This window comes from Symsagittifera roscoffensis, chromosome 2, assembly GCF_963678635.1.
Source record: "Symsagittifera roscoffensis chromosome 2, txSymRosc1.1, whole genome shotgun sequence".
Taxonomy (NCBI): domain Eukaryota; kingdom Metazoa; phylum Xenacoelomorpha; order Acoela; family Convolutidae; genus Symsagittifera; species Symsagittifera roscoffensis.
The window spans coordinates 718628-746483 of NC_087063.1; the positions used below are offsets into that span (position 1 = coordinate 718628).

Consider the following 27856-nt stretch of genomic DNA (forward strand, 5'->3'; position numbering starts at 1 on the left):
TGAGGTAGTTTTCTTATTTAGACTAGCCTCCTAAACTAATTTGAAGATTGGGTATTGAACCTGGAAACTACATGCGGGTTTGCCACGCGCTATGCTGATTGCTACAAGCCTTCGTAAATGCTCTTCCAATAATTTAAAGACGGATGCCGAAAGTGCTACGAATTATTATTCCGCACACAAAATTGTTCCGAATCAAAATCAGGCGAGCTAATTGTTCATATTATTGGTCCGACTTAATACTTGGAACATTTGTGCACGGAATTGTTGTTTTGGTCTTATAGAAAAACAAGACTGCTCGTATCAGGGCGAAACCCTGAATGTTCCGACTGTCTTATAACGTTTATGGAGCAGTAATAACATGAAAAACAAAAAAAAATTCTAAAATTTGAAATTTTTTTAATGAAAATCATCCCCCAAAATGCAGTTTAAAGTACAAAGTGATAGATTTCGCTCCTATTAACAAACCAACTATGGCGAATAAGCTTCGTTCAACCAATTTGGAACCATTTCTAACACAGATTAAATCTCCGCTTACGCGTTAAAAGCGCGAAATATATCGCCCGTTAATTGTCCCAAATTGGCCAAAATGGCAATCTTTAAACCCCCATAACTTTACGAAAAATGATCACAGGTGAAATATTTTTTCAAATTTAAGCTCAAGACAACAATACTTTTTGAATGATATAAAAAAACTCCTTCAAAAATGACTAGTTAAAAAGTCGAAATTTGTCTGAAGAAAAAAACCCACCCCGAGCACAAATATTCCGTTACCTTTGTATCGAAAGTCGGAACAATTAGGCATGCTATTTAGTCAACTTATAAACTTGCTTTATGCAACATATATCATTTTTATCCCGTGGTTGACAAAAATGCTTGTCATACAATTTCATACTATTCGATGGAAGAAAAAAAATAAGAAAATAACAAAATTTTCAAGTTAACAAAATTGTATGAAAATAGAATGCTCAATTTGTTCCTACTATGAAATTGTATGATAAGCAGTTTTCAATACCATGAAGTTGTATGATAAACTTTTTTATATCAAAAAACTGAAAAAAAATCTGCTTTTGTTCTGAAGTTTTGTGTTTTGACTTAAGGGTTCGTACATAAAAAAATTAAAATGTAAATTGCTGTTATCTCGCAGATAAACTGCTCGTGGTGATTTCAGCCTGTAGTACGTTATAAACAAAAAATATCAAACTTTGCATGCAAAATTTTTTTATTGTTGAATGAAACGAGATACTTCATTTTTTTTCTATGGAAAAAATGAATATCATAAAATTTTCAAGGATAAAAATTGTATGATAAACATTTTTTGGTCAAAAAGTTTTGCTGACAAAAATGCTCTCATTTAACAAAAATTGCCACAATTTTTGTTTGATTTGAGTTTCAAACCAGTGAAGAGATAAATTTGAAAAAAAGTTTCGATTGAAAAAATGTCCATCATACAATTTCCTTCTTTGGTAATTGTTTGATAAGCGTGTTTTTCATAGACTCCATATATAAAATTGTATGAAAGAAGTTTTTTATGTTGAAGTCAAATCGGGTAGCGTCTGGTGGATGGTTGTCCAAATTTTAACCTACATTTTTGAATTTCCAATTTTTTTTAATCTTCATGAATTTTTTATAAAAACGAACACTTTTTCATAGACCTCAAAAGGCAGTCGGAACAGTGATACGAGCAGCCTTGTTTCTTATACGACTCGCCTCATATTTGATATTGACAGAGCACAAATTAAAGCTTATCAAAATTCTTTCAAGGGCATTGGGATCAATCAGGGCTTTAACCTGATATACGAGCAATATTGTTCAACTTAATTATTCTTTCCTGACCATTGCGACTACTTTGATGTTTTTGGATGCAGTTGCACTGCGATGGTGTGAAATGTTTCTAGGCATACTTGTAACTGGCGCTGCTCGTTCCGCACCTCTTGTGAGCAATGGCGCGGTTACTAATTTGGTCTCATTTTCACGATGACTTCCTTCAGCTGACCAAATATAAACTCAGTCCTGATTTTTCAAACATAAAATGGCCTCTTAGCCTTTTCCGTACATGGTGAAATGGCTGAACATTTTCTGGATACTTCCTAGTTGAAATCCATCTGTCGAAACTCTTCGCCGATGTCAATAAAAGCATTGTTTTGATCTCAATTCTCTCCATCTAGTTTGTAAATGAAATATTGACGCAGCTTGAGTTATTTAATATTCACTTTGTAGTTGTGAACCACCCCTTTTGTGCTGACTTTTTGCACTCTTACTATCCAAACAAATCATAGAGACAGCGAGAAAACTTTTTTCAAGTTTCGCAGCTTTGAAAAAAGATAACAAGTGCTTGGCGCTACAAAAACGGTGAAAGTAGAGGCGATATAAACAAAATAACAGTGCCAAAACAGCACTTCTGGAACCGGAACACACCAAAATGTCTTTCCCAAGCACGTGGTGCTTCATTGATGCGCGACAGCCAAAACCATATGCCAGTAAATTTGGACTACAATCACGTCTTTGTGCTACTCATTTGATTCGCCTTGTTTTTGCTAATTTTTTTATTGTCATGTAATTATTGCACCTAATTGTTCCGACTTTCGATACGAAAGTTACGGAATATTTGTGCTCGGGTGGGTTTTTTTTTCTTCAGACAAATTTCGATTTTTTAACTAGCCATTTTTGACAGAATTTTTTTTTATAATTCAAAAGGTATTGTTGTCCTGAGCTCAAATTTGAAAAATGTTTCACCTGTATCATTTTTCGTAGAGTTACAAGAGTTTAAAAATTGCCATTTTGGCCATTTTGGCCATTTTGGCCAATTAGGGACAATTAACGCGCGATATATTTCGCGCTATTAACGCGTAAGCGGAGATTTAATCCGCCTTAGAAATCGTTCCAAATTGGTTGACAGAAGCTTTTTTGCCATAATTGATTTGTTACAAGGAGCGAAATTTATCCTTTTGAACTTTATATGGCGTGTGGAGGGATGATTTTCATAAAAATTTTCAAATTTTAGAGAAAAAAAATTTCATTTTGTTTTATTATATTTAATTTTTTTTGTTATCACTGCTCATGAAACCTCAAAAGGCAGTCGGAACATCCAGGGCTTCGCCCTGATATGAGCAGTTTTGTTTTTTTTTAAGTAACTCGCTCTAAATAACCAAGCCTCGTAAACACTTAACTAAGCAAATTAAATCATCGAACCTCTGGAAAAACATTGCATGTTAAAAAAACTACGTAGTTAAATAAGAAAATAATTGAATGTTATAAATGTTATTAGAGTATACAACCTATCATGGGTGGATCTAGGGTATAATCGAGGGGAGAGGTTTCAAAAAAAAACATTTCGAAAAAAAAACACTTAAAGGCTGGAAAACTATAAGAACAACTTCTGGAAAATTTTGACCAAAATTCTGATAGGTTCTTGGCGCGCTCTCCCCTCAAAGTTACTATATATTGGTACCGAAGGCACCTTAGACAAACTTTAAAGTGGATTAGCAAATCCTGCAAAATATATTGCAGGAGATTTTGCAAGAACATATCTAATTCCGCTTTCTTCTTGTCTTCCATTAGAAAGAAATAAGCAAGATTTTGCATTATACACCCAACTTTTTTTCATTATTTAGGCTGCAGTGCTTTTCAAAACTTTTTAAGTTCAGTGCTTTTCAAAATTTTTGCTAGTTTAGCAGATACTTTGCAAAATCTGACATCAGCAATTACCTGATTTTCTTTCCCCAAAGGCGAAGAAAACATACCAAAAAAGCTTGAACGCATGCAAAACTATGTTCTCAAAGGTATGCGCATCATGTCTGAAAAAAAACCTAAAAAGGAAGATAGATTTAAGGTTCAAAAAAAATTGTGTAGCTAATCAGAAATTTTTTCGCTAAAAAACTTTTTTTTTAAATGTCACAAAAAGTAAAAATTTGCAAATTCCCATGTTTGCACAAAAAGCATTCTTATAAATCATCAATGAAATTTTTACGTGTTTAATTTAATAAAACTCTTTCAAAATCTTGTAAGTTTTTCTCAAGATTTGGATTCTCAAAGCAACCAACGCGAAAGAAATTCCCGTTGATTCAATCTTTTGAATTGCAAATTCACATGTTTGCGCGAAATGCATACTTATAAGTCATCAATGAAGATTTTTTGTGTTTAATTTAACAAAACTCTTACAAATCTTGTAAATTTCTCTCAGGTTTTGGATTCTCAAAATGACCAATGCCAAAGAGATTCCCGTTGATTTAATCTTTTGATACGCATATTCACTTGTTTGCGAAAAATGCATACTTATAAATCATCAATCAATTTTTTTGTTTTTAACTTTAAATAACTCTTGCAAAATCTTGTAAATTTCTCTCAAGATTTGAATTCTCAAAATGAAAAACGCGAAAAAGATTCCCGTTGATTCAACCTTTTGAGTTGCAAATTCACATGTTTGCGCGAAATGCATACTTATAAATCATCAATGATTTTTTTCGTGTTTAATTTAATAAAACTCTTACAAAATCTTGTAAATTTCTTTCAGGTTTTGGATTCTCAAAATGACCTACGCCAGAGAGATTCCCGTGGATTCATTCTTTTGAATTGCAAATTCACATGTTTGCGCGAAATGCATACTTAGAAATCATCAATCAATTTTTTTGTGTTTATCTTTAAATAACTCTTGCAAAAATCTTGTTATTTACCCTACAAGATTAGCATTCTCAAAATGACCAACGCCAAAGAGATTTCCGTTGATTCAATTGTTTGAATTGCATGTTCACGGGTATGCGCGAAATGCCTACTTATAAATCATCAATGAAATTTTTAAGTGTTCAACTCAGTATAAATTTTGCAAAAATCTTGTAAGTTTTTCACAAGATTTGCATTCTCGAAATGACTAACACGAAAGAAGTTTCTGTTGATTTAATCTATTAAATGTAAATTCACATTTTTGCGCAAAATGCATACTTATAAATCATCAATGAAATTTTTTCGTATTTAATTTATTAAAATTTTTGCAAGAAAAAATTAGTGGTGTCTAAGATACACTTTTTTCTAGTGAAATCAACATGTCTTCAGACAGTGACAGCAGCCTTCATTTTTCGAAATAATGGCTTAGGAGTTTAGAAGGAGTTTACACCTTTAAGGAATAAACCAATTTGCAATATTTTAAAAACCGATTTTTTGAGAAAGTTAGTTGTAGATTCAGGGGGAGTGCTCCTTCACCCCCATCAGGGTGCCAATTTATACTCAGGGTGTCAATATAAAGATGCAGTGGGTGCCAATGTATATATTTTTGAGAGCAGAATGTCCGCCGCCGAAAAAAAAACGCTTTTTTTGGTCAAAAGTTTTCAAAAACTGCTACCTTATGTTGTTTCGTATAACTCGGAAAATCAATATGATTGACTTAAATTTTTAACTTAAATACATTGCTTAGGAGTTTAGTAGGAGTTTACACCTTTAAGAAATAAACCAATTTGCAATATTTTAAAAACCGATTTTTTGAGAATGTTAGTTGTAGATTCAGGGGGAGTGCTCCTTCACCCCCATCAGGGTGCCAATTTAAACTCAGGATGTCAATATAAAGATGCAGTGGGTGCCATTGTATATATTTTTGAGAGCAGAATGTCCGCCGCCGAAAAAAAAACGCTTTTTTTGGTCAAAAGTTTTCAAAAAGTGCTACCTTATGTTGTTTCGTATAACTCGGAAAATCAATATGATTGACTTAAATTTTTAACTTAAATACATTGCTTAGGAGTTTAGTAGGAGTTTACACCTTTAAGAAATAAACCAATTTGCAATATTTTAAAAACCGATTTTTTGAGAATGTTAGTTGTAGATTCAGGGGGAGTGCTCCTTCACCCCCATCAGGGTGCCAATTTAAACTCAGGATGTCAATATAAAGATGCAGTGGGTGCCATTGTATATATTTTTGAGAGCAGAATGTCCGCCGCCGAAAAAAAACGCTTTTTTTGGTCAAAAGTTTTCAAAAAGTGCTACCTTATGTTGTTTCGTATAACTCGGAAAATCAATATGATTGACTTAAATTTTTAACTTAAATACATTGCTTAGGAGTTTAGTAGGAGTTTACACCTTTAAGAAATAAACCAATTTGCAATATTTTAAAAACCGATTTTTTGAGAATGTTAGTTGTAGATTCAGGGGGAGTGCTCCTTCACCCCCATCAGGGTGCCAATTTAAACTCAGGATGTCAATATAAAGATGCAGTGGGTGCCATTGTATATATTTTTGAGAGCAGAATGTCCGCCGCCGAAAAAAAACGCTTTTTTTGGTCAAAAGTTTTCAAAAAGTGCTACCTTATGTTGTTTCGTATAACTCGGAAAATCAATATGATTGACTTAAATTTTTAACTTAAATACATTGCTTAGGAGTTTAGTAGGAGTTTACACCTTTAAGAAATAAACCAATTTGCAATATTTTAAAAACCGATTTTTTGAGAATGTTAGTTGTAGATTCAGGGGGAGTGCTCCTTCACCCCCATCAGGGTGCCAATTTAAACTCAGGATGTCAATATAAAGATGCAGTGGGTGCCATTGTATATATTTTTGAGAGCAGAATGTCCGCCGCCGAAAAAAAAACGCTTTTTTTGGTCAAAAGTTTTCAAAAAGTGCTACCTTATGTTGTTTCGTATAACTCGGAAAATCAATATGATTGACTTAAATTTTTAACTTAAATACATTGCTTAGGAGTTTAGTAGGAGTTTACACCTTTAAGAAATAAACCAATTTGCAATATTTTAAAAACCGATTTTTTGAGAATGTTAGTTGTAGATTCAGGGGGAGTGCTCCTTCACCCCCATCAGGGTGCCAATTTATACTCAGGGTGTCAATATAAAGATGCAGTGGGTGCCAATGTATATATTTTTGAGAGCAGAATGTCCGCCGCCGAAAAAAAAACGCTTTTTTTGGTCAAAAGTTTTCAAAAAGTGCTACCTTATGTTTTTTCGTATAACTCGGAAAATCAATATGATTGACTTAAATTTTTAAGTCAACAAAATTTCGATTTGAAAATTCCGTCCCATTCTCTCTTTCTCTCTCTCGAAACTCCTTAATCCGCGCATGAGAAAAATTACCCTAACCCTCAGAATTGATGCAAAATGTATTTTGCAATTCAGCGCTAAAAAAATAATTTCCAGTGCTTATTCATCGCTGAGTAAAATTGTACAGTAGTTTTTGATCTTTGCGACAGCTTGGAATTATCCGTGAACCTTTCTTCAAACTGGGTTGCAATTTTTCATTAGCGGAAGTGAAGTGAATCCGGGCAACTACAGGTTTTTCACACTAGGCTAGTATTAGTAGCCATAGCCAACACGACTGTGTGGCTTCGATTAGAGTATTTGTAAGTTCCATTTCATAAGCAATGCCGGAAGTGCGCGCCAGATGCCACTAAGGAGCAAATCAGCTCCTCCCCTTTTTAATAAAACATGTTTGTCCAAAAGAATGCCATTTTAATTCTAAACACTTTGTAATTTTGTGCGACATAAATTAATTATAAGTATTATGCTACACTACCGTTTTTTAACAAAGTTTATTTGGTAAAAATGCTTTCAAACAAAAATATGAGAAGAGACGATACACGTCGTCCAATGTGTTCATTGCATCTTTTCAGTCTACATTGCGTTGCTTTAGTTGTACACATTTTAAAAAAACAAAAAAAAATAAACATATTTAAGCAGTTCGATACACCACACTCGGTTGTTATTAGAAGATCCAGGATACTTCTAATAGTGTACATGCATGTACTAAATAAAACATATCGCCTTAAAATCCCACCAAATGCAAACGTCTGATTTGTTCTTGTTTACACAGTCACCCGCTCACATAATATTCCCTCAAATTTCAATCTGAAAATCGTAAATATTTTACAGCAAAGGAGACTTTCCCCACTTAATGTTTGCCCTCGTCTTCAATTATGCCCGCTGTCTTGACTTTGGCGCCCCAAAAGACAAAATTGAAGACGGAATATCGACTGAAAAAAAAATTGTTTACCGTGACTTTTTCTGGTTGACTTTTAAACTTCATGTTGATTGACTGCTTTTTATTGAACAACAGTGATTTGTTCAGTTTTTCTGACTAAAACGGCAAAAATGTGTTCAGCTTGTTCTATGAAGCGTGCCGTGAAAAACTACATGAGCATGCTTGTCTCTTCATGGTCTCTTGTCCTTTTTTGTTCTAAAATAATTAACAATGGATTGTTTTCCATTTTTGACAAATATAGCATGTATAGCTTTTTACTGGATCGCTTAAGTCAACGCTCGCTTTCTCGGTTGACCAGTCAAGTAAATGACCCTCTCAAGAGCTTTCCAAGAGCTTTAACAAGTATCATCCTTCTTAGGATATATAAAAATTCTTGAGGAAAACCTCAAAAGTTCCCACTATCCTATCAACTAAACCAAGTGATTTTACTAATGCAAAAATCGGACAAGATTTCTAAGTTTTTTCCTCAAAAATCCCCCGCAACGCCAAGTACTATAAAACTGCTCGTATTAAAAAGAAACTCCGAAGTGGCTAAGAAATGTCAACGTAGCCTTTTCTACAGTCGCAAATCTTCAAAATACAAGAGAACAAAGTTTTTGAATTTCGTGAGCATTAATTATACCAAATTGAAAAAAAGTCATTTTCAAACCCTCAAAACTAAAAATTAATCAAACGCAGCTTGATTTTCTAAATGTATGTTCAGTATATCAAAGTACTCAGAATCGTGGAAAAAATTATCAGAAAATTGTTAGCTAAACAGTCGAACAGGTCTTAAAAATATATCACTTCAAAAAACAACAATACTCACCATCTGTAAATGAATCAGTTGAAACACTCATGGTGCCTCACTGAAATTGCTGGTGCATTTTTGCGTGCGTATCCGCTGCTCACCCGTTGCATTCAAAAAAAACCATTTTGCTTTTATCAAGGCAGAACGCTGAATGCTTAGACTGACTTTAACGTCTATGGAATCGTGAACTTTTCAAAATGTGAAAGTTTAACAAAAAAAGTTTTCACAATTTTTTGTTATGACTTTTTATAGTGTTTCTTTGAACATCATCCCCCATACGCTATATAAATACAAAGTGATATGTTTTGCCCATAGTAACATAAGAATTAGAACGAATATTTTGTTCAATTCATTTTGGAATGACTTCTGAGCCGGATTTTTCTGCCGCTGATGCGTTCTAGAAGAAAATATATCGCACCTAAGTTGTCCTAAATTGACCCCGGTTTATTGGAATTTTTTTTTATTCTCTATTGGCTGCGATTTCTCTATTTGGTTTTCAATTTTATTCGATTTGCCAAAAAAAATCTTGCAATGCTTGGCATGACCAGGAGCATCAAGAACCCTTGCGATTTTGAATATTACATTATGAATTGTTATTTGGAACAAAAACTTGTGTATGAAAAATACGAAGCATGCTATGTGTATAACACATGTTTTTTCATAAATTGACGCTATCAGTTTCTAATCATTAGAAAAATTTGTACCGCATTTCAAAGCTAATCCTTCTGCGACTATTCTGTTGTAGCGACTTGAAAACACTTAGTTTGGTTCAAAGTACTTAAAGCATAGCCACTACTTGGTCTTTATTGCTAAATGATACCCAATTCTATGTGCAGCCATGGTGCTGAAACTTTAAAATAAGAAAATTTCCAGTCAGTATTTGAAAATGACTGGAAAGAACTATGCCATATGCCGTTTTTTCTAGTCCATTTTGATTACCTAATAAATGGTATCATAAAATTTTTTGGTTGTGATCGCGATTTTACACACATAAAAAAGTTATCGAGGTTTCGAGAAAAGTGATGTGAATAATTTCAATTTTTGGACTAAATTCCACCAAAGTTGATGAGAAGCTGGCCTCCCACAACATTTTTAACATTAGTTTAGCCCTAAAATTTCAAGATTGTTTAATCGATAATAATTCTCACCCTTGCAGTTTTGCATTTACGTCAGTTGTTTTTGACTAGAAAAAACATACAAAAATTTAGAAAAAAATTTCAATATTTTTTTCTAAAATTTCAAAAAAAGGGAATATATACGCTCGAGGAATTTTTTCAGATCCATTTCACAAAACTTTGGACTCCTTAAGGTGATCTATTTCTTGATACTCGTCGCCCAGCTCAGTGTGCACACCACTATAGCATCAGTCTGTCTAACTAAACTAAGACAGACCGCCACGATTTTGCTTTTCTAAGCTGCTCGTTTTATATCCCGCGCTACATAATCGTTCCAAAATGACTTGACGCAAAAAGCTAATTGTTGTTCCGACTTTCGATACGAATGTAACGGAATATTTGTGCTCGGGGTGGGTTTTTTTTTCTTCAGACAAATTTCGACTTTTTAACTAGCCATTTTTGACGGAATTTTTTTATATCATTGGAAAGGTATTGTTGTCCTGAGCTCAAATTTGAAAAGAAATTTCACCTGTGATCATTTTTCGTAAAATTATGGGGGTTTAAAGATTGCCATTTTTGCCAATTTGGGACAATTAACGCGCGATATATTTCGCGCTATTAACGCGTAAGCGGAGAGTTAATCCGTCTTAGAAGTCGTTCCAAATTGGTTTAACGAAGTTTATTTGCCATAATTGATTTGTTACAAGTAGCGGAATCTATCCTTTTGTACTTTATATGGCGTGTGGGGGGATGATTTTGATTAAAAAAATTTCAAATTTTAGAAAAACAAATTTTCATTTTGTTTTATTACTTTCAATTTTGTAATGTTATTACTGCTCCATAAACCTTAATAGGCAGTCGGAACACTCAGGGCTTCGCCTTGATACAAGCAGTCTTGTTCAGACTTTCGTAACGAAAGTAACGGAATATTTGCGCTTGTGTGAGTTTTCTTTCCTCGGACAAATTTCGACTTTTTAACTAGCCATTTTTGACGGACTTTTTTATATCATTCAAAAAGATTTTTTTTTAAAATCATTTTTTGCAAAGTTATGGGGGTTTGAAGTTTGCCATTTTAGCCAATTTGGGACCATTAACGCGGCGCAATAAATGGAGATTTCATCCGTCTTGAAAATCGTTCCAAACTGGTTGAAGGAAGCCAATTTGGCATAGTTGATTTGGTACTAAGAGCGAAACCTATCATATGTATTTTATATGGCGTGTGGGGGGATGATTTCACAAAAGATCTAATTTTTTTTATTAGTTTCATTTTTTTTGTACTTTTTTTCTTTTTTCATGTTGTTAGTGCTCCATAGACCTTAAAAAGCAGTCGGAATATACAGGTCTTGTTGGTCTTTTTATTTCCATACATGACTGAAGTTTTAATACTTAAAAGTTGATATTATCAGCCTAAAATTAATAGTTTTGCCAATATTTAATTAAGTTAAAAAATCTAGACCAATTAAAGGGCAGTCGGAACATTCAGGGAACTGATACGAACTTGTTTCTATACCGTCTTATTTCTATACGTACTTGATTTTTTTAAATTCATAAATCAGTGCGGTCGTAACTTTCTGTCCTACTTTACTCAGCACTTAGCTATCCTTGTTTGTAATTAAATGAAACTTTCAGATCTGATTATTCAAAATTATACACAATTAATTATTCTCGAGTGTGTGATCAACTCTGACGAACTTTTGGCTGGAAAGTTGGACAAAAAGACAGGAATATGCTTGTAAAAACCTACAGCCATTTTTGATATTAGTAGATTTATTTGCCATCCGAGATATGGGAGGGTTGAAAACGTTGAAAGCATAGAAGTGTGACAGCTTGTTTCCATAAAATGTTAAAAACTAAACATGCGAGAGTGAACATCAATTAACATCCTTTTGTAATAATGCCCTCTCGCATGTAAAATCAAAAATTAAGGTGCTCCAAAGTGCATATGAATTTTAAGGTCTCTAAATTAGGGCACTTCTAGAACTTCTAATAAAATGTTTTTCAATCCAAGAATAGTTGTTATCAAAGCGTTTCATAAATTTCTTTTCTTAAATTTTCAAATTTTTTATTTAATGGTGAACTTAAATGCTTTGAAATTGTTTGCCCAAAAATGGATATGACCAGACAGTACAAGAAGGGCAAGGGGTGGGTCGGCACTTTGGGTGATGAATTCCCGGTTATTCACCCGCCCCGCCCCAATCCTGTGGGCAAGTTTTCAGGTCTGTTGTTATATCGGTTTGACTCTGTTTTTTTAGTCATTGGCTGATAAGGACTATGAAAATGACAATGAGTTTGAGGCTTTGAGAGAAACAGTTTCATGACTTTAAGTTTATGCCGTTAGCTGCATTTGTTTAATTGTACCACCCATCTTCATAATGAGCCAACTGTTCATTCTTAACTCAACTGCTCACACATTGTGTTGTATGCTATGTGTGTGTTTCAGACATCCAGTGTCAGACATTCTGAGCAAACTGCTGGCCAATTACGACCGCAGACTCCGACCACAATACGGAGGTGAGTCATCAAATTCATCATCATCCATCACAACTGTCCATGCTATCCACACAATTTCACTAATGCTACACACTATAGCCACTCTAATCCACTGCCGCCATAGTAAACTGGCATAGACCCTGAGGGGCTTCGAACCACTGATGTATTTCTTATAAGGCTGATATTTTTAAATATATTTTTGCCTCGCTGCAAAAATATATTTTGCAGCTAGGCAAAATTTTGCAGCTGTGTCGTCTTTAGGATTTTCACACACAGTCTTGCGAAGCTATCCCTTTTACCGTGCTAAAGCAGGGGGGCACTAAGGCTCGGTATTAACGACAATCCCGAAAGGGTTATTTTTAGTGGTGAGTTGTCCTCTACTCTATTCTATTGCTCCCCCTTAGTCAGTGATGCTCTTGCTTGCTATATCTCGCTTGAAGTCGCGTATAACGAATTCCTTTCTCTCAAATGAATTCAATATATGTATAAGTCTGAATGAATACAAAGGGCCTACTAATTCGGCCAGCATATAATTTAGTAATATACAACAGAATGGTTTGCGATCTGTACACACTTAACAATTTCTTCTCTACGTACTCGGTCAGTACACGTGTCGACTAAGCTCTCTGACTTGTACTAACTTCTGCTCTAACTAATTTTCCACAAGGCACTTCGACTTACGTTCTTACTTCACTCGCTGTGAAACAATTAACAGATGAGTTCAGATAGCGACCACAACTGGGACCTACTGAATCTTACGCTCGTTAACTCGTTCTCTTTTAAAATCCGATCTCTAACCTCCACTTCTTCTTATCTCTATTTGTGCTCCGTTTTTGTTAATGTCACGCCACTTCATATCGGTGCTGTCATCCCCTTAATCACAACTGCCCCCTATGGTTTTTCCCTTTTACCTACTCCCCCTGTCAAAGCTGACGGGTCCCAAGTCCGGGTTTTTTATCGACTTGTTCACGTTTTGTAAATACATCCCCCTGCGGTTGGCATCGTAAATCGGGTAAGTACCGAAGTCGTATGATTCTTATCAATTAAATCCCCCCTTCGCTACTTACTTAAATAACATCTGACTTCGGTGTCAAATCTTGACCCAAGCAACAAAGTCATACGACCCCAATAAACTAACCATAACCCAATTTTGAACCAAATTTACTAATATTTTCACTATCATGTTAGGATAAAATGCGCAGAAAATACGCTAAGTCGAAAATTTGCTAGAATTACCAATTATACAGTCTTCCCTTCTAGTCTATTATTCTCCCGAATAATGTTAGGTTTTTCTCTTCCCCTTTTTTTTCTTCATTAAATACTGAATTACTGACTATATACAATCTATACTTTATTTAGGTATAAGCTATAGTTAAGTTTAAGTTTGAGATATAAGTTTAATCAGTTCCTTCCTTTATAAATTCCTTGGTTATTAGCGAGAGTTTATAAACTGTCCTCTCCTAACTTTCGGCCCCCGAATTGGTTGAGGATTCGTCATATTCGTCTGACCAATTCCCTTCTCCCCATTGGGCCTGGAGCGCCCGATATTCTTCCTCGCCAATGGTATGTCTGATTTCGTCAAAGAGGTCCCTAATTTTGGGCCTATCACTCGGCCTCCTCCTCCTAGCCCTTGCTATGTCGGAGAGGGAAATTGAGTGGGTGCTTGCAGAGTCCTCATCACTCTCCCAACTGAGAAATCTCTCCCGCCCAGACTTCTCCGAAGGCGGTTGACCCTCGGTCGAGCAAGTGTCAGTTGCCGTGTCCCGCGCTGGCTCATGTACATGAAATTGGCCCGCAGTTGAGCAACTCTCCAGGTCGGGCTCCCCCGGATTGAACTTCCAGAGAGCTGTGCTCACATCCGGCACCGTCTCTTCGACTCTAGGGTAGTGTCGGAAAGGCCGTGGGGCACCCTGCCTTCGCAGAAACAACCGGAACTCATGCCAGGAGGCGGTGTATGCCAATAGGTGCAGGGAGGCACCACTCTTCAGTGAAAGAGTTATATACTCATCTTCTTCCTGGTAGTCTAGGATGGTGAAGAAGGCTCGGAGGATGAAGGATCTCCACACAATTGTCATTTTAGCGACTTTTTTTTTCTTTTGTAATTTAGAGAATTTATTAAAATTCGAAGGTTTCTTAACGACTGAATTTTGGTAGTAACAATGCACGGTTTCAGCCTTCGTGGTTCTCTTTTTCCCTTATCTTCACCTGTTCAGATGTTCGTATCGAGGTGACACGACGGCCCGTCAATCAATCGGTTGCCTTTACTTAAGATTGTAATCTGTCATGTTCGTCGGTTAACCTGCAAGCCTGGTCACGAAAGTCTTGTATACTAAGAATTAGCCTGAGCTTGCGCTAAATTAACCTGATTAAGTGTTTAATGACCCTCACTAAATTGTATCGTGTGATCGCAAACCTCTAGTCAGTCCCCGTCAAATAAAAGCACGTATGATTATATCATGAATGAGGGGTCAGCTGATCTGACTCGGGGACATGACTGCTATCAAGTTACTCCTCACGGTGTGATCCAACCTCATCCATTTAGATAGATATGAATGTTTGAAACGAAATAATGATATCCATGAGGTGGGGTCACACCCTAGTATAGTAGCACCGAATACAATGAGCATTATATGGAAAGCCTATAACCATTAAAGTATAACCATTAATTTGATTAAAGATGTTTTTTTTTTTGAGTGCCCTATTTTTAAATTTTTTTTTCTACAACCTAATTTATCTAGCTAATAAGTATAACGGGGAAAGAAAGTTTTAATAGTGTTTGTCTGATTGGTGTTGGAGTTAGCCCCGCTCGAACTCATCAATCCCAAAGCGAACAGGAGGTCGCCGTCTACGACTAGGTCGGCCCTCGCCCTCTGCCTCGTGCTCTCCCCTCAACTCCAAGGACTCGTTAGGTTCTAGCGGAGCGAGTTCCTGGTCCGCTGGAGCGTTCAGATGATCGTCTTCCCTTCTGGTCTCCAGTTCGCGGCTGCGTCGTAAGTCTCCACTACTTCGGCTTCGTTTTGGTTCGGATCCTCTATTGGGTTAGGGCTCTCTAGGGGTTTGTCGTTCAACCGGTCATTCGGAGGTAGTCGTGAGGCAGGTAACCTCAATGGTCTTAACTCGTGGGTCTCCCCAATAGCCATTTCCAACTCGTCGTTTCTAATTTCAGGGGGGTCGTCAAAGAATCTGACCGACCGTGAAGGGGTCGGACGCTTAGGGTGGGAAGCCTCGTTGGATTGCGTGTTCTCCTCTACATACGGCTTCAACATGTTAAAATGCAAATACCGGGTCTTTGCGGGGGTGGAGGGTTTGGCCACCTTGTAATTCACTTCAGAGACTTTGGCCAAGACCACATAGGGCCCATCCCATGGTAGGAAGAACTTCTTCGACTTTATCTTCTCTTTCGCCCAAACCCACACTTTGTCTCCCGTCGCGTACGGTTCTCCATGAACTCTTTTCCGATATTGATCCTTCTGGCGTCGCTGATTAGTTCCCAGTAGCTCTCGAGCGCTGCTATGGGCGTCTCGGAATTGCTCGTCGAGCCATTCTACAAACCCATCCTGTGTCGGAACTTCGTCGTAGGGTTTTGGGTAGAACAGGTCGATTGGGTACTGGCATTCCTGTCCATGTACTAGATTGAAAGGGGTCGCACCGGTTGTTCGGTGGACGGTAGTATTATAGACGAAATTCAAGTAGGGCAATACTGTATCCCATGTCCGGGGGTTGTCCGCGCAGTACTTTGAAATGACATCCGCGATTACCCTATTATGACGTTCTACCTGTCCATTGCCTTGGAGGTGGTACGGGGAAGTGCGGGATTTATCGATCCCCAGCAGTCGGCACATTTCGAGGATGAGATTACTCCCAAAGTTCTTCCCTTGATCGGTATGCAGAATGTTAGGTGCCCCAAACTTGAGTACCCAGTTCTCGACTATCTCCCGGGCCACCTCTGCCGAATCCGTGGATACAAGTGGGACGGCAATTGCATACTTCGTGAACAAGTCCGTCATCACTAAGATGTGCTTCGCACGAGACTTTGCTGCCAACGTCACGGGCCCTAGGATGTCCGCCGCCATTGTATTGAATCGGATCCCCACTTTAAACGGGACAAGCCCAGCGACCCTCTTTTTTCCTCCTGTGCTCCGCGCTGCACAAGTGAGGCACCATTGTATCTTCTTCTCCACGTCTGTCCTCATAGTGGGCCACCAGAACCGTTGACGAATTCGAGCGAGGGTCTTTTCAACTGCAAAGTGTCCGCCGCTAATCTGCGAGGAGTGCAGCTGGTTGAGGATCTCCTTCCGCCCGGTTGCAGGAACAACTGTCTGCAATACCGGACGCAAGTCATCCCTTGGGAACCATTTTTTATAAAGCATCCCCCCTCGGATACTTAGTTCGTTCCATCTAGACCAGTAAGCTAGGGCCTCGGGTCCGTACTGTATCGCCTGCTCTTTGGGAATGAGGTTTGTCCCCAGAGATGGCATATCACCCGCGTCGCCTCCCGACTCCGCCCAATAGAACACTTGAGACATCGCGTCATCCTCTCTTTGCAGAGTCGATATTTCAGAGGGCGTCCGTTCCCAGGTAATCATTTCTTCCTCGTCCTCTTCCTGGGTCTCGCTGATCATTGTGACAGTTTCGACTTGGTGCTGCTTTGCTTTCTGTAAGGCCAATTCGAGAGACATAGGCTCTGGGCAAGACCCGAATGCCTTCTCCTTCTCCCCTGGCATCCAGTCGGGCCCTTCTTCTAGCATCCTGGAAAGGCCATCCGCATTTCCATGTTTAGCCCCAGCTCTGTGGACTACATTGAAGTCAAACTCTTGAAGTTGCTGTTGCATTCGGAAGGTCATTCCATCGGATTCCTTCTGCCTAAAGAGCCATTGAAGGCTGGAGTGGTCGGTGCGAAGGACAAATTTTACCCCCCAGATGTAGGGTTTGAACCATTTCACCGCTTGCACCACAGCCAAGGCTTCTCTTTTTGTCGTTGAGTAATTCGTTTCTGTTTTTGATAGTACCCTGCTAGCGTACACAAGTGGTCTCTCCTCCCCGTTGATGACGTTCGAGAGTACAGCGCCCAAGCTGGTATTGCTCGCACCCGTGTCCAATATGAAGGTTCCCGTATAGTCAGGAAATTCCAGAACTGGGGCCGTAATAAGTTCTTTCCGTAGTCTATCGAAGGCTATCTGACATTCGTCGTTCCAGATAAAGGGCACCTTCTTTTTCGTCAAAGAGGACAGGGGACTCGCAATCCCGGCAAAGTCCTTCACAAATCGACGGTAGTAATTGCAGAATCCGAGAAAAGACCTCACCCCCTTAACTGTTTTGGGCACTGGCAAGTTCTCAACCACTTCAACTTTCTTGGGATCCACTTGGATACCTTCATTTCCAATTATGTGGCTCAAATAAGTCACCTCCTTCTGTACCAACCTGCATTTCTTCGGCTTCAGTTTCAAATTTGCCTCCCGTAGTAGCTGGAAGGTAGCCTTCAGGTGTGCAAAATGGTCGTCTTCGCACTTGCTGTACACCAGCACATCATCGAGGAATACTAGGGCCCACTTCCACAGGTGGTCCCGGAACAATTCATTCATGAGCCGCTGGAACGTTCCTGGAGCACTGGACAGCCCAAAGGGCATCATAACGTACTCATAGAATCCTCCATCCGGTGTCACAAAGGCTGTCTTGTGTCGGTCTTCCTCGGCTACTGGCACTTGCCAATACCCACTCGCCAGGTCGAGGGAAGAGAAGTACTTCTGCCCGTTAAGAGCATCGAACGTTTGATGTATCTTCGGAATCGGAAATGCGTCCTTGACCGTTACATCATTCAGCTTCCGATAATCCACACAGAACCGCCAACTCCCGTCTTTCTTCGTTTGCAAGACAATTGGTGCACTATAAGGGCTTTTCGAGGGTTGAATCACCCCTTTCTCCAGCATGCTCTTAACTTCGTCCCTGATGATCGGCATTTTTGCGGGAGATGTTCGATGGGGGGGGGATCTTGATAGGGGCCGAGTCTCCAGTATCAATCCGATTTTGTTCACCAATTTAGTTTGGCCAAGTTCGGCATCTGTCAAAGCGAACACATCTCTATAAGTACTGATCAACTGTTTCAGCCGGTCCCTCTCCGTTCCTGTCACTTCGGGAGCTGCCAGTTCTAGAATCTTCTCTATATCTTCATCTAGATGTCGTTTAGCCTGTACCTGAAAGTCCATCGACCCTTCCTCTTGCATTCCCTGCACCTCGTGGTCCTGACTGACGGGGGGCAAACCTTCTACAACATCCCCCATGGCATATGATGACTCGACGTTTGACCCACCAAGAGAAGTGTGTGGTTCGGTTAAGGGGGTACTATGCGACGAGTTTACATCCCAGTAATTATCGTCCTCTGGCGAGTGTTTAGGGTATGAGGTCACCTTCAATATTTCATATTGCAGGGGAACTATAGATCCCTCCTTCCGTCCCGTCCAGAGGTTGTCACACTGGAAATCTAACGAGCATTCATGCTCCTTCAAAGACCGAAGTCCTATGATCATCTCCGCTTTCAGCTCAGGCACCACCAGGGCCTCGACCTCATCGTCGATTGACCCTAGCTCCAAATTAGCCGTCACCCATCCCTCGACTCCCACTTGCCTTCCATCCGCTGTTTCTAGTGTCCCTTTGTAGGGCCGTAACGGTGGGGCTGTAGTCAAATTATGGTACACCTCGCTTCGTATTAGGTTGATCGTAGCTCCCGTATCCACTAGTGCTTTTACCGGTAGCCCGCCCAAAATCGCTTCCGCTATTAGCCCGAATGGCGCTTCGGGCACTCGGCAAACACTCACGAATTCCAAGGAACTCTCTGTCTGACACTGGATACTCGTGAGTTGTTTAGGTTCTTCCGGTCGACTGGGGGTCGTTTGGTGGAATAAAGTCTGAACCTGCTCTGTTCCTCGAAAGCCTTCGCCTCTCATTTGCACCTGAGGGCTCGTCGTGGGGTCCAAGCGGTACATAGAGGGGTTGGAAGTGGCGGATGGGTAATTTACTCGCTGTTGATTCTTTATCTCGGCCGGGACAAAACCTCCCTGATGCATATTCAATGCCCCGGCCCTTGGTAGTTTAAATGATCCGAATTCTTCTGGGGGCACTCCTTCGCAAAATGACCCGGCTGGCCGCAGCCAAAACAGTTCCCACGGGGTATCTGGTTTTTTATTCCGTAACGACCTCCAAGGCCAGGAGATAAGTTCGATCTATTCTCGCCGGGTTGGGGTTCGTATAGTTGTCGGGGTCGTTGGGAAGGTTCCGACCGCGGTAAGTTTTCCGGGTGGGGAACGGGGATGATAGAATTAACAAACCTACCCATCATGGCCGTCATGTTCTGCATCTGAGCTAACAGATCATTCTGGACACTCACCAGTTGGTCGATGCGGGGGTCATTGCTCGCCTGCTGACGTCCCTGACCAGCTCCCACTGGTTGGCTTCGAGGGATCTGTCCGCCTACATTCCGACCAGCCTCAGCACCCGGCTCTGGGACATTTTCGGCAACCCTCGCAAGGTGTAACTTTCTCCGGTTCCTGGCCCTGGACGTTTTATTCACAAGATCCAAGGCTTGGGCACGGGCAACTGCTTGCGCTAGGCTTCCAAGATCTTCTCGCAGAAGTAGGTCTTGAAGGTCCACGTCAAATAGCCCGTCTATGAACTGTTCTCGGTTCATATCGTCTCGAGCTTGAGCTCCCACATTTCCATTAGCAACATCTCCAAGTGATCGGATTCGCCGAGAGAATTCCCTCAAACCCTCCTTGTCTCCTTGCATCAGACTTTTGAACTCCGCCCTAGCCGCTGCTTGAGTTTGGAAGGGCATCATACGCTGGTCTAGTTCGGCCAGCATCCGTGCAAGTGTTGGCGCTGGGAAACCGTCTTCCTCCTCTCTGAAGTGGGCTGGCATGCTGGTAAATTCATCCAGAGCCCATCCTGTCAGACACGTAGGCAACACCATCCGAGCCTGTTCATCTTCCCATCTGTTAGCATCCGCAACCCAGGCGAAATGCTTCCTCCAGTCGGCCCAGTTTTGATGGCTACTGGAGGGAAACCGATCGGGGCGAATGGTGCCAAAGCCAAAGACTCCTTGCTGTCTGTCCAAAGCATTCGCTGCCGCCACAGCAGCCTCTGCCAATGCAGCTCTATCGTCGTTGTTCATCATCGTGTTTGCTCACGGGATGATTGTTCGTTCGTTTGCAACTTCAGTCTAGGACAAAGCCCACCCAGGAGCGCCAATGTCGTCTTTAGGATTTTCCCACACAGTCTTGCGAAGCTATCCCTTTTACCGTGCTAAAGCAGGGGGGGCACTAAGGCTCGGTATTAACGACAATCCCGAAAGGGTTATTTTTAGTGGTGAGTTGTCCTCTACTGTATTCTATTGCACCCCCTTAGTCAGTGATGCTCTTGCTTGCTATATCTCGCTTGAAGTCGCGTATAACGAATTCCTTTCTCTCAAATGAATTCAATATATGTATAAGTCTGAATGAATACAAAGGGCCTACTAATTCGGCCAGCATATAATTTAGTAATATACAACAGAATGGTTTGCGATCTGTACACACTTAACAATTTCTTCTCTACGTACTCGGTCAGTACACGTGTCGACTAAGCTCTCTGACTTGTACTAACTTCTGCTCTAACTAATTTTCCACAAGGCACTTCGACTTACGTTCTTACTTCACTCGCTGTGAAACAATTAACAGATGAGTTCAGATAGCGACCACAACTGGGACCTACTGAATCTTACGCTCGTTAACTCGTTCTCTTTTAAAATCCGATCTCTAACCTCCACTTCTTCTTATCTCTATTTGTGCTCCGTTTTTGTTAATGTCACGCCACTTCATATCGGTGCTGTCATCCCCTTAATCACAACTGCCCCCTATGGTTTTTCCCTTTTACCTACTCCCCCTGTCAAAGCTGACGGGTCCCAAGTCCGGGGTTTTTATCGACTTGTTCACGTTTTGTAAATACATCCCCCTGCGGTTGGCATCGTAAATCGGGTAAGTACCGAAGTCGTATGATTCTTATCAATTAAATCCCCCCTTCGCTACTTACCTAAATAACATCTGACTTCGGTGTCAAATCTTGACCCAAGCAACAAAGTCATACGACCCCAATAAACTAACCATAACCCGATTTTGAACCAAATTTACTAATATTTTCACTATCATGTTAGGATAAAATGCGCAGAAAATACGCTAAGTCGAAAATTTGCTAGAATTACCAATTCTACAAGCTGTACAGTTGTTAATAACAGCTTTCATCGGTGAACAATTAAATCGTTTTTCTCAAACTGGAAAGTTTCAAATCTTCAGCAAACCCAAAACTTAACAAAGATAACCGGTAACTGTGCTAGCACAAAGTTCACAATAATGCTAATCACAATAATAAATATAGTAGAAAAAAGTAACAATAATAAAAATGATCACAATAAATAAAAATAGTGGAAAAAAAACGGTTTCATATTTTTCAAGTTGTGTCGTTTTCAGTTCGTGAAATGATGAGACGACTTAGATTTTTGATATTTTTGATCAAATAATGAAATAGGTGTATGCAACGCCATGAAGAGAAAAGAGTAAGCTTGAATAGAAACAAAATCAAATAAAAATATTTTCATATTTTTTGTAGAAATCTTTGCATGTTTTGAAAACGTTTTATTCCCAAGAACGCGCTGAAAAACTTCGAAAAATAATTTTGGAAGATTGAAACTAAATTTTTACGGCTTAAATAAAAGCTTATCGCTCAATTATAAGCCTGCTGGCTCGCTTTTTTCGCTCAAAAAAATTAGCCAAAAATCAAAAATTAGCCAAAACACTTTTTTTCGACATTGAGTGTCGTCGAAACTTCAAATGTCGTTTGAATCACAATTGAAAGGTCCTAAATTTGATACATCACTCAACCCATTCCCAACGATTTTTTCTGGTACCTGATGTAGCGTGGAAAACAATTTTAATAAAACTTTTTTTTTCAAGAGAACTGACAAAGTGGACTTTTCAGTGGTGGGAACAAAAAGCATTTTGCTTCACTGATTTTTCTCGCCAACAGAGACAAACGTGTTGATTTCTGTGCTTTTTGACTCCAGAAAAAAACAGTTCATGCTGCGTATACAAAGTTTTATGGAGACGCGCCGGTCAGATAAAGATGAAAGTGAGAACAACAAGCGGCCACTTAATCCCCCTGTGAGAGGGTGAAAGCACTTAATCTTCTTATGAATGTGTAAGGGCCTCACTTTCATAACTATACATCCGTCTAAGAAGTCTATCAAAACGCTTCAATTTAGTTATTCCGTCTGCCCAAATGTCAAATCAGATTTGATCAAAATAAATTTAAAAAATGTCCGTTTTGTTTTCTCAATGACAGTGCTCGTTAGGCAAACCTCACGCTGCAAAGTTTATCATTATTGCATTGATTTTATCACTTTATTGCGTCCGGCTATCTAACATATAAATTGAGCTTGTGGTGAAAAATTGATGTGTATATTCTGCTCTAGGTGAAAATCATCTCTATAATGCGAAGGCGCACATAAAACAAACAAATGTGTGCAATATTTCAGTTTAATCTTTCTTTGATTGATTTTTTTGCACTTTAATCGGGCTATCTCTTCCCTCGTTCTGTCCAATTTTTGACAAGAGGTGTTTTCCTGTCGATGTATCTCAAAAGTAGCATAGCTTAAGAACTCTGCTGGTCTCAGATTGGGCCAACAAATGAATGAATTTTGCGTTTTCTTTGTTGATGGCAACCTTGTTTCAATACACAGTGGCATGCGCAGGAGTTTTTTACTCGTTCGACGTTGTAAAAAATCCTGGTGTCGATCAAGGATGCTTCTCTTACTGCATGTTGCAAAAATTCTGCAATTATTTTTTAAAATTGTAACTCCAAGACCCTTGCAAAAATATTTTCAGATTTGCTCAAACTTATTACTTTTCTTACAAAAAACACCAGCTGACATCATTAACGCTCCTCCCTATTTGAAAAAAAAATTCAATAATAATTCAGGAACAGGAAAAACTTGGTTACGGAACAATCAAGACTCAGTTAAGGCGGGCGAGTCTTCTCTTGTTGTTCCGACCACAAAGTGGTAATGAACTCAGGCTTTTTGTGTGTTTGTAAGCGAAAATTAATTCAGTCAAAATAAATAACGCCAGATGGCTTTGAGTGATGGATTATATTAGATCCCTTTCAACCGTGACTCGCTCGATTTTAAGAAATTTCGAAAAAAAAATCTCTTTTTTTAAGAAAAACTGATTAAAGCATTTTTGGGTTTTAGACTTTCAGCTATTGAATGCTGGCATTAGACAACTATAATATCGGAACCTTATTCAAAATAATAATAATTTGTTTAACCCATATTAAACTGCTCAAGTTGATTGTCTCCATCCAAATAACATCTCCGTCTGTTCATCTAAATAAGAATTAACAGCCAGCATTTGCAGTGAAATGCAATGTTTGATTATTTCCACTTTAAAGAGTAGATGGTAACAACTTCATTGATTTAGATAGTTTTTTTCAATATCTTTTTCGAGTACAGTTTTTTTTTATCGCGTTGTGGCCAATGACCATTCATTGTGAAGGCAGCGTACTGTCGTCCCCAATGGGTTATAACTAATAACTGGCAGTTAGCATATAATCAATTATATTTCCCATCATCCTGACAGAACCCACATGGCCACCTTTTTATCAGACTGTAATAATATTTAATAACTCAAAACTATTCTATATCAGTAGACACAGAGTGTGAGTAATCGGTTATCAATAATGAGGCTCCCCTGAAAGTGAACATTGACTGATGTCCATCCAGAACTCATTAATGTCAAAAACACACTCAGGTGTTCAATTCATAGCCCAAAAAATTGCCAAAAATAATAAATGAAACAGTTTGTAGGTACTCGAGAGGTTCGTTGCAATATCAAGTATATCGGTAAGGATTCAATGTGACGAGCTCAACACGTGGCTTGCTGCTCTCTTTTCTTGAATACTTTAACCAGATAAAGTGCCATTGGTTTTTTATGATCAGATTGGCTTTGCTTTGGTTTCTAGATTAATCTTGATAGTGAGAAAAGTTCCATAAGAATGCTATGTTTTTCACATTCTCAGAGGCATGTTTAATGACTCGTCCAAAATTGATGCTTTTTCAATATTTTCTTTGCAAAAAACTATTCGAGACCAGTTAAGGGGCAGTCGGAACAATCGAGGCCTTCATTTGATATACCAGCAGAGCAGTTTCCTCTTTTCTATGTTATAATTTTTGACTTGACTGAATATTATTGATGGCAGTAATACAAAACGGCATTAAATTTGATATTTCAACTTCCAAACATCGATCATTCGAGATGAAACGATTGCGAAGACAACTTCAGCGCTTTACCCGCTCATTAAAATATGAATATTAATTTTCATTATAGAAAATTGGGCACAAAACAAACAAGACTGAAAGCGAGACTGGAAGAATAAACGCAAAGCCCTGAAAAATCCGACTGCTTTTAAGGTCTATGTAGCAGTATTTGCTTAAAGTATTTGATGAACTTTCATAAATTAAAACATATTTCGCTCTTAGTTGTAGCTTTTATGACAAAGAGCATGTTTCGATTTTTAATGATTTTGAAGACGGATTAAATATCGGCTTAGGCGTTAAAAGCTCGAAATATATCGCCCGTTAATTGTCCGAAATAGGACATATTGGCAATTTTTAAACTCACTTAACTTTTGAAAAATAATCACAGATAAAATAAATTTTTAAATTTGAGCTCAGGACGCCAATTTTTTTCATACGGTGGCAACATTTTGTTGGAAAATGTTAGTGAAAAATGAATACTTTCCGGGCAACAAATATTCCGGCACTGCTCGTATTAGGTCGGAGTAATGGATCCGTCTGCGCTTTAACATATTTGAAATAGTTTTTCATATATAAAAAAAAGGAAAGCCAAATAAAAATCTCCTCTGCAAACGCAAAGTAAGTCAAAAAGTGTAGCAACGGATTAAAAACAGGATTTTTTTCTCAATTTCATTTGGACTTTTTTGTGAGCTAAGTTCCTGCTGATACGTTATAAAACGATATATGTAGAGCCGAACTTTTGCCTTTCAAAAAATTGACAAAAAAATTTGTGCTTGGAGTGGTTTTTTTTTCTCCAGACAATATTCAACTTATAACCAGCCAATTTTCGCAGAATTTTTTTTGTCATTAGAAACGTATTATTTCAATATTTTAAAATTTGAAAAGATATTTTACGTGCGTTTTTTTTGTAAAGTCATGGGTATTTAAAAAACTGGAATTAAGGGCAATTTGGGACAATTAACGCGCGATATACTTTGAGCTATTACGCGTAAGCGGAGATTTATTCGGTCTTTGAAGCCGCTCCAAATTGGTTGAAGCGAACTGTTTGTCATGATTTTTGCACTACCATAAACTAACCCGGATTGACCTCCATACACCGAAAATGCTTATCATACAATTCCATACATCAAATGTGAAGAAAATGCTTGTCATACAATTTTCATACAATTTCGAAAAATGGTTGAAAAAAGATATAAACTAATTTCTGCGGCTGTTTGTTTCTAATAAAACAGTCTGGTGATAAAAAACCGAGTTTTTCGTTTTTTGAAAAAAATGCTTATCATACAATTCCCATGTAAGGAAATTGTATGACTGGCATTTTTTTTGATGGCAACACAAAAAATTTTCCAAGTAATTTGGACAATTTGCCCCATAATTAGTTTTGCTTTTTTTTCAACCGCAAATCGAATTTTGTACGCAAACAAACTTTTTCCAAAAATTACGATAATGTTGGCTTTTTTTCTTTTCACGTGAACTTACTTTTTTCCAAAAAGCTGAAAGTTCCTATTTTTTTGTGTGGTGTGTTTATGTATGTAACTCGAAATTTTAAAATAATCATCGTGGAAAAAATTTGCCAAAAGTTAAAAGTTTGTTACTTTTGTTATATCATTTGTAAAAGACAGCTTTAGGACAATTCAGGTTGTTTTCTATGCATTGTAAATGCAAGATCGTCCAACCTTTGGTGCTTTGAGTAAACCAAGGCCTTTGCTACTTGAGTTCGGGTACAAACACAACCCAAAATTTTTCAAAAAATTTTTTTTAGAAACAGAAAAATCAACTTTTTGGTTTTTGGAAAAATTCAAATCATACAATTTTCATTTATTGAAAAATGTTTATCATAGAGATTTCACACAATTTTCTGTACGTATGGAATTGAATGAAGTTTTATGACAAGAGGTTTCTCATATATGGAAATTATATGATAAGAAGTTTTGGTCACCCTCGGAAATTTGTCTCATTGTACTTTATATGACGCGTAATAGATAATTTTCAAAAAAAAATTTAACACTTTTGAAAAAATGCAACTTTTAAAAGCGAACACTGCTCCAAACGTCTGAAAGGACAATCGGAACATTTAGGGCTTTGCCTTGATTTGAGCATCTATTTTGATATAAAACTGGCATTCATAATATTCAGTAGTAACAAAGTATCTAGCAACGTCGAACATGCTAGATAAATTTTTTGACTGAAGAAAAGAATCATTCCGAGCACGTATTCTTCCGTCACTTAATTAGCATAAATTTGACGAGCGGCGTTCTTACTCTGGTAAAATGAAACGAGAGTAATTGTTCGATAAATAAAAGGCACAGAGCAGTTTACTAGCAACTATCAACACGAAAACAAAAACTTTTTTTAAAGTTATTTTTCTCTGAAATTTAAAAAAAATGTGTCTTTTGTCGAAGTGCATGAGTCTGCAACTAGAAGATTATAGTTCATGAAATGCTTATTCATAATACTAGATTTGGTGAAATGAAAAGAACTAATCCGCTCAGCACCAAAACGAGTCTAGCAAACAACTTGATCAATTTGCGATATTTTTTCAACTGTATTTCAGAATCCGAATTACGTCTACTTGAGGTTTCTATGACACTTTACTTGACCCCATAAGCGCTTCGGTTTAGGGAACTCAAAGTGAGTTTAAAAAAACACGCTGCTTCATTGGTCATTGCCACTCTACGAAAGTGGCAGAAACAATACAAATAGGCTACACAAATGCTAGCGTTAGGGAATGGGAGTTGATTGGGAACCTCAACCCATTCCAATTAAATTAAGTTCTTCTTCCCCATTAGAAATTCGATACCTTCACCACCCGAAAAAGGTAATGAGAAACATTTACACGCAGAAAACAAAATAAGCGAACATATTCAGAGCTAAGTTCTGTATAATTAGTTGAAAATGCTTATTCAGCCACGAGGAATGAAAATACAACAAGACTGCTCGTATCAGGGCGAAGCCCTGAATGTTCCGACTGCCTTTTAAGGTTTATGGAGCAGTAATAACATTTAAAAATTCAATGAAAAAAAAATGAATTTTTTTTTCTAAAATTTGAAATTTTTTATGAAAATCATCCCCCCACACGCTATATAAAGTACAAAAGGATAAATTTCGCTCCTTGTAACAAATCATTTATGGCAAATAAGCTTCTTTTAACCAATTTGGA

At 38.3% G+C, this 27856-nt stretch overlaps 1 protein-coding gene across 1 annotated transcript in view; it reads left to right on the top strand.

Moving 5' to 3' along the window:
• The window catches only part of LOC134838996 (gamma-aminobutyric acid receptor subunit pi-like), a gene marked incomplete in the record, with an annotated part of 106408 nt that overhangs the window by 48457 nt on the left and 30095 nt on the right, over nucleotides 1-27856 (top strand). The window contains 1 exon segment of the mRNA XM_063854371.1: nucleotides 12310-12380. Coding sequence (XP_063710441.1) covers nucleotides 12310-12380 — 71 coding nt within the window.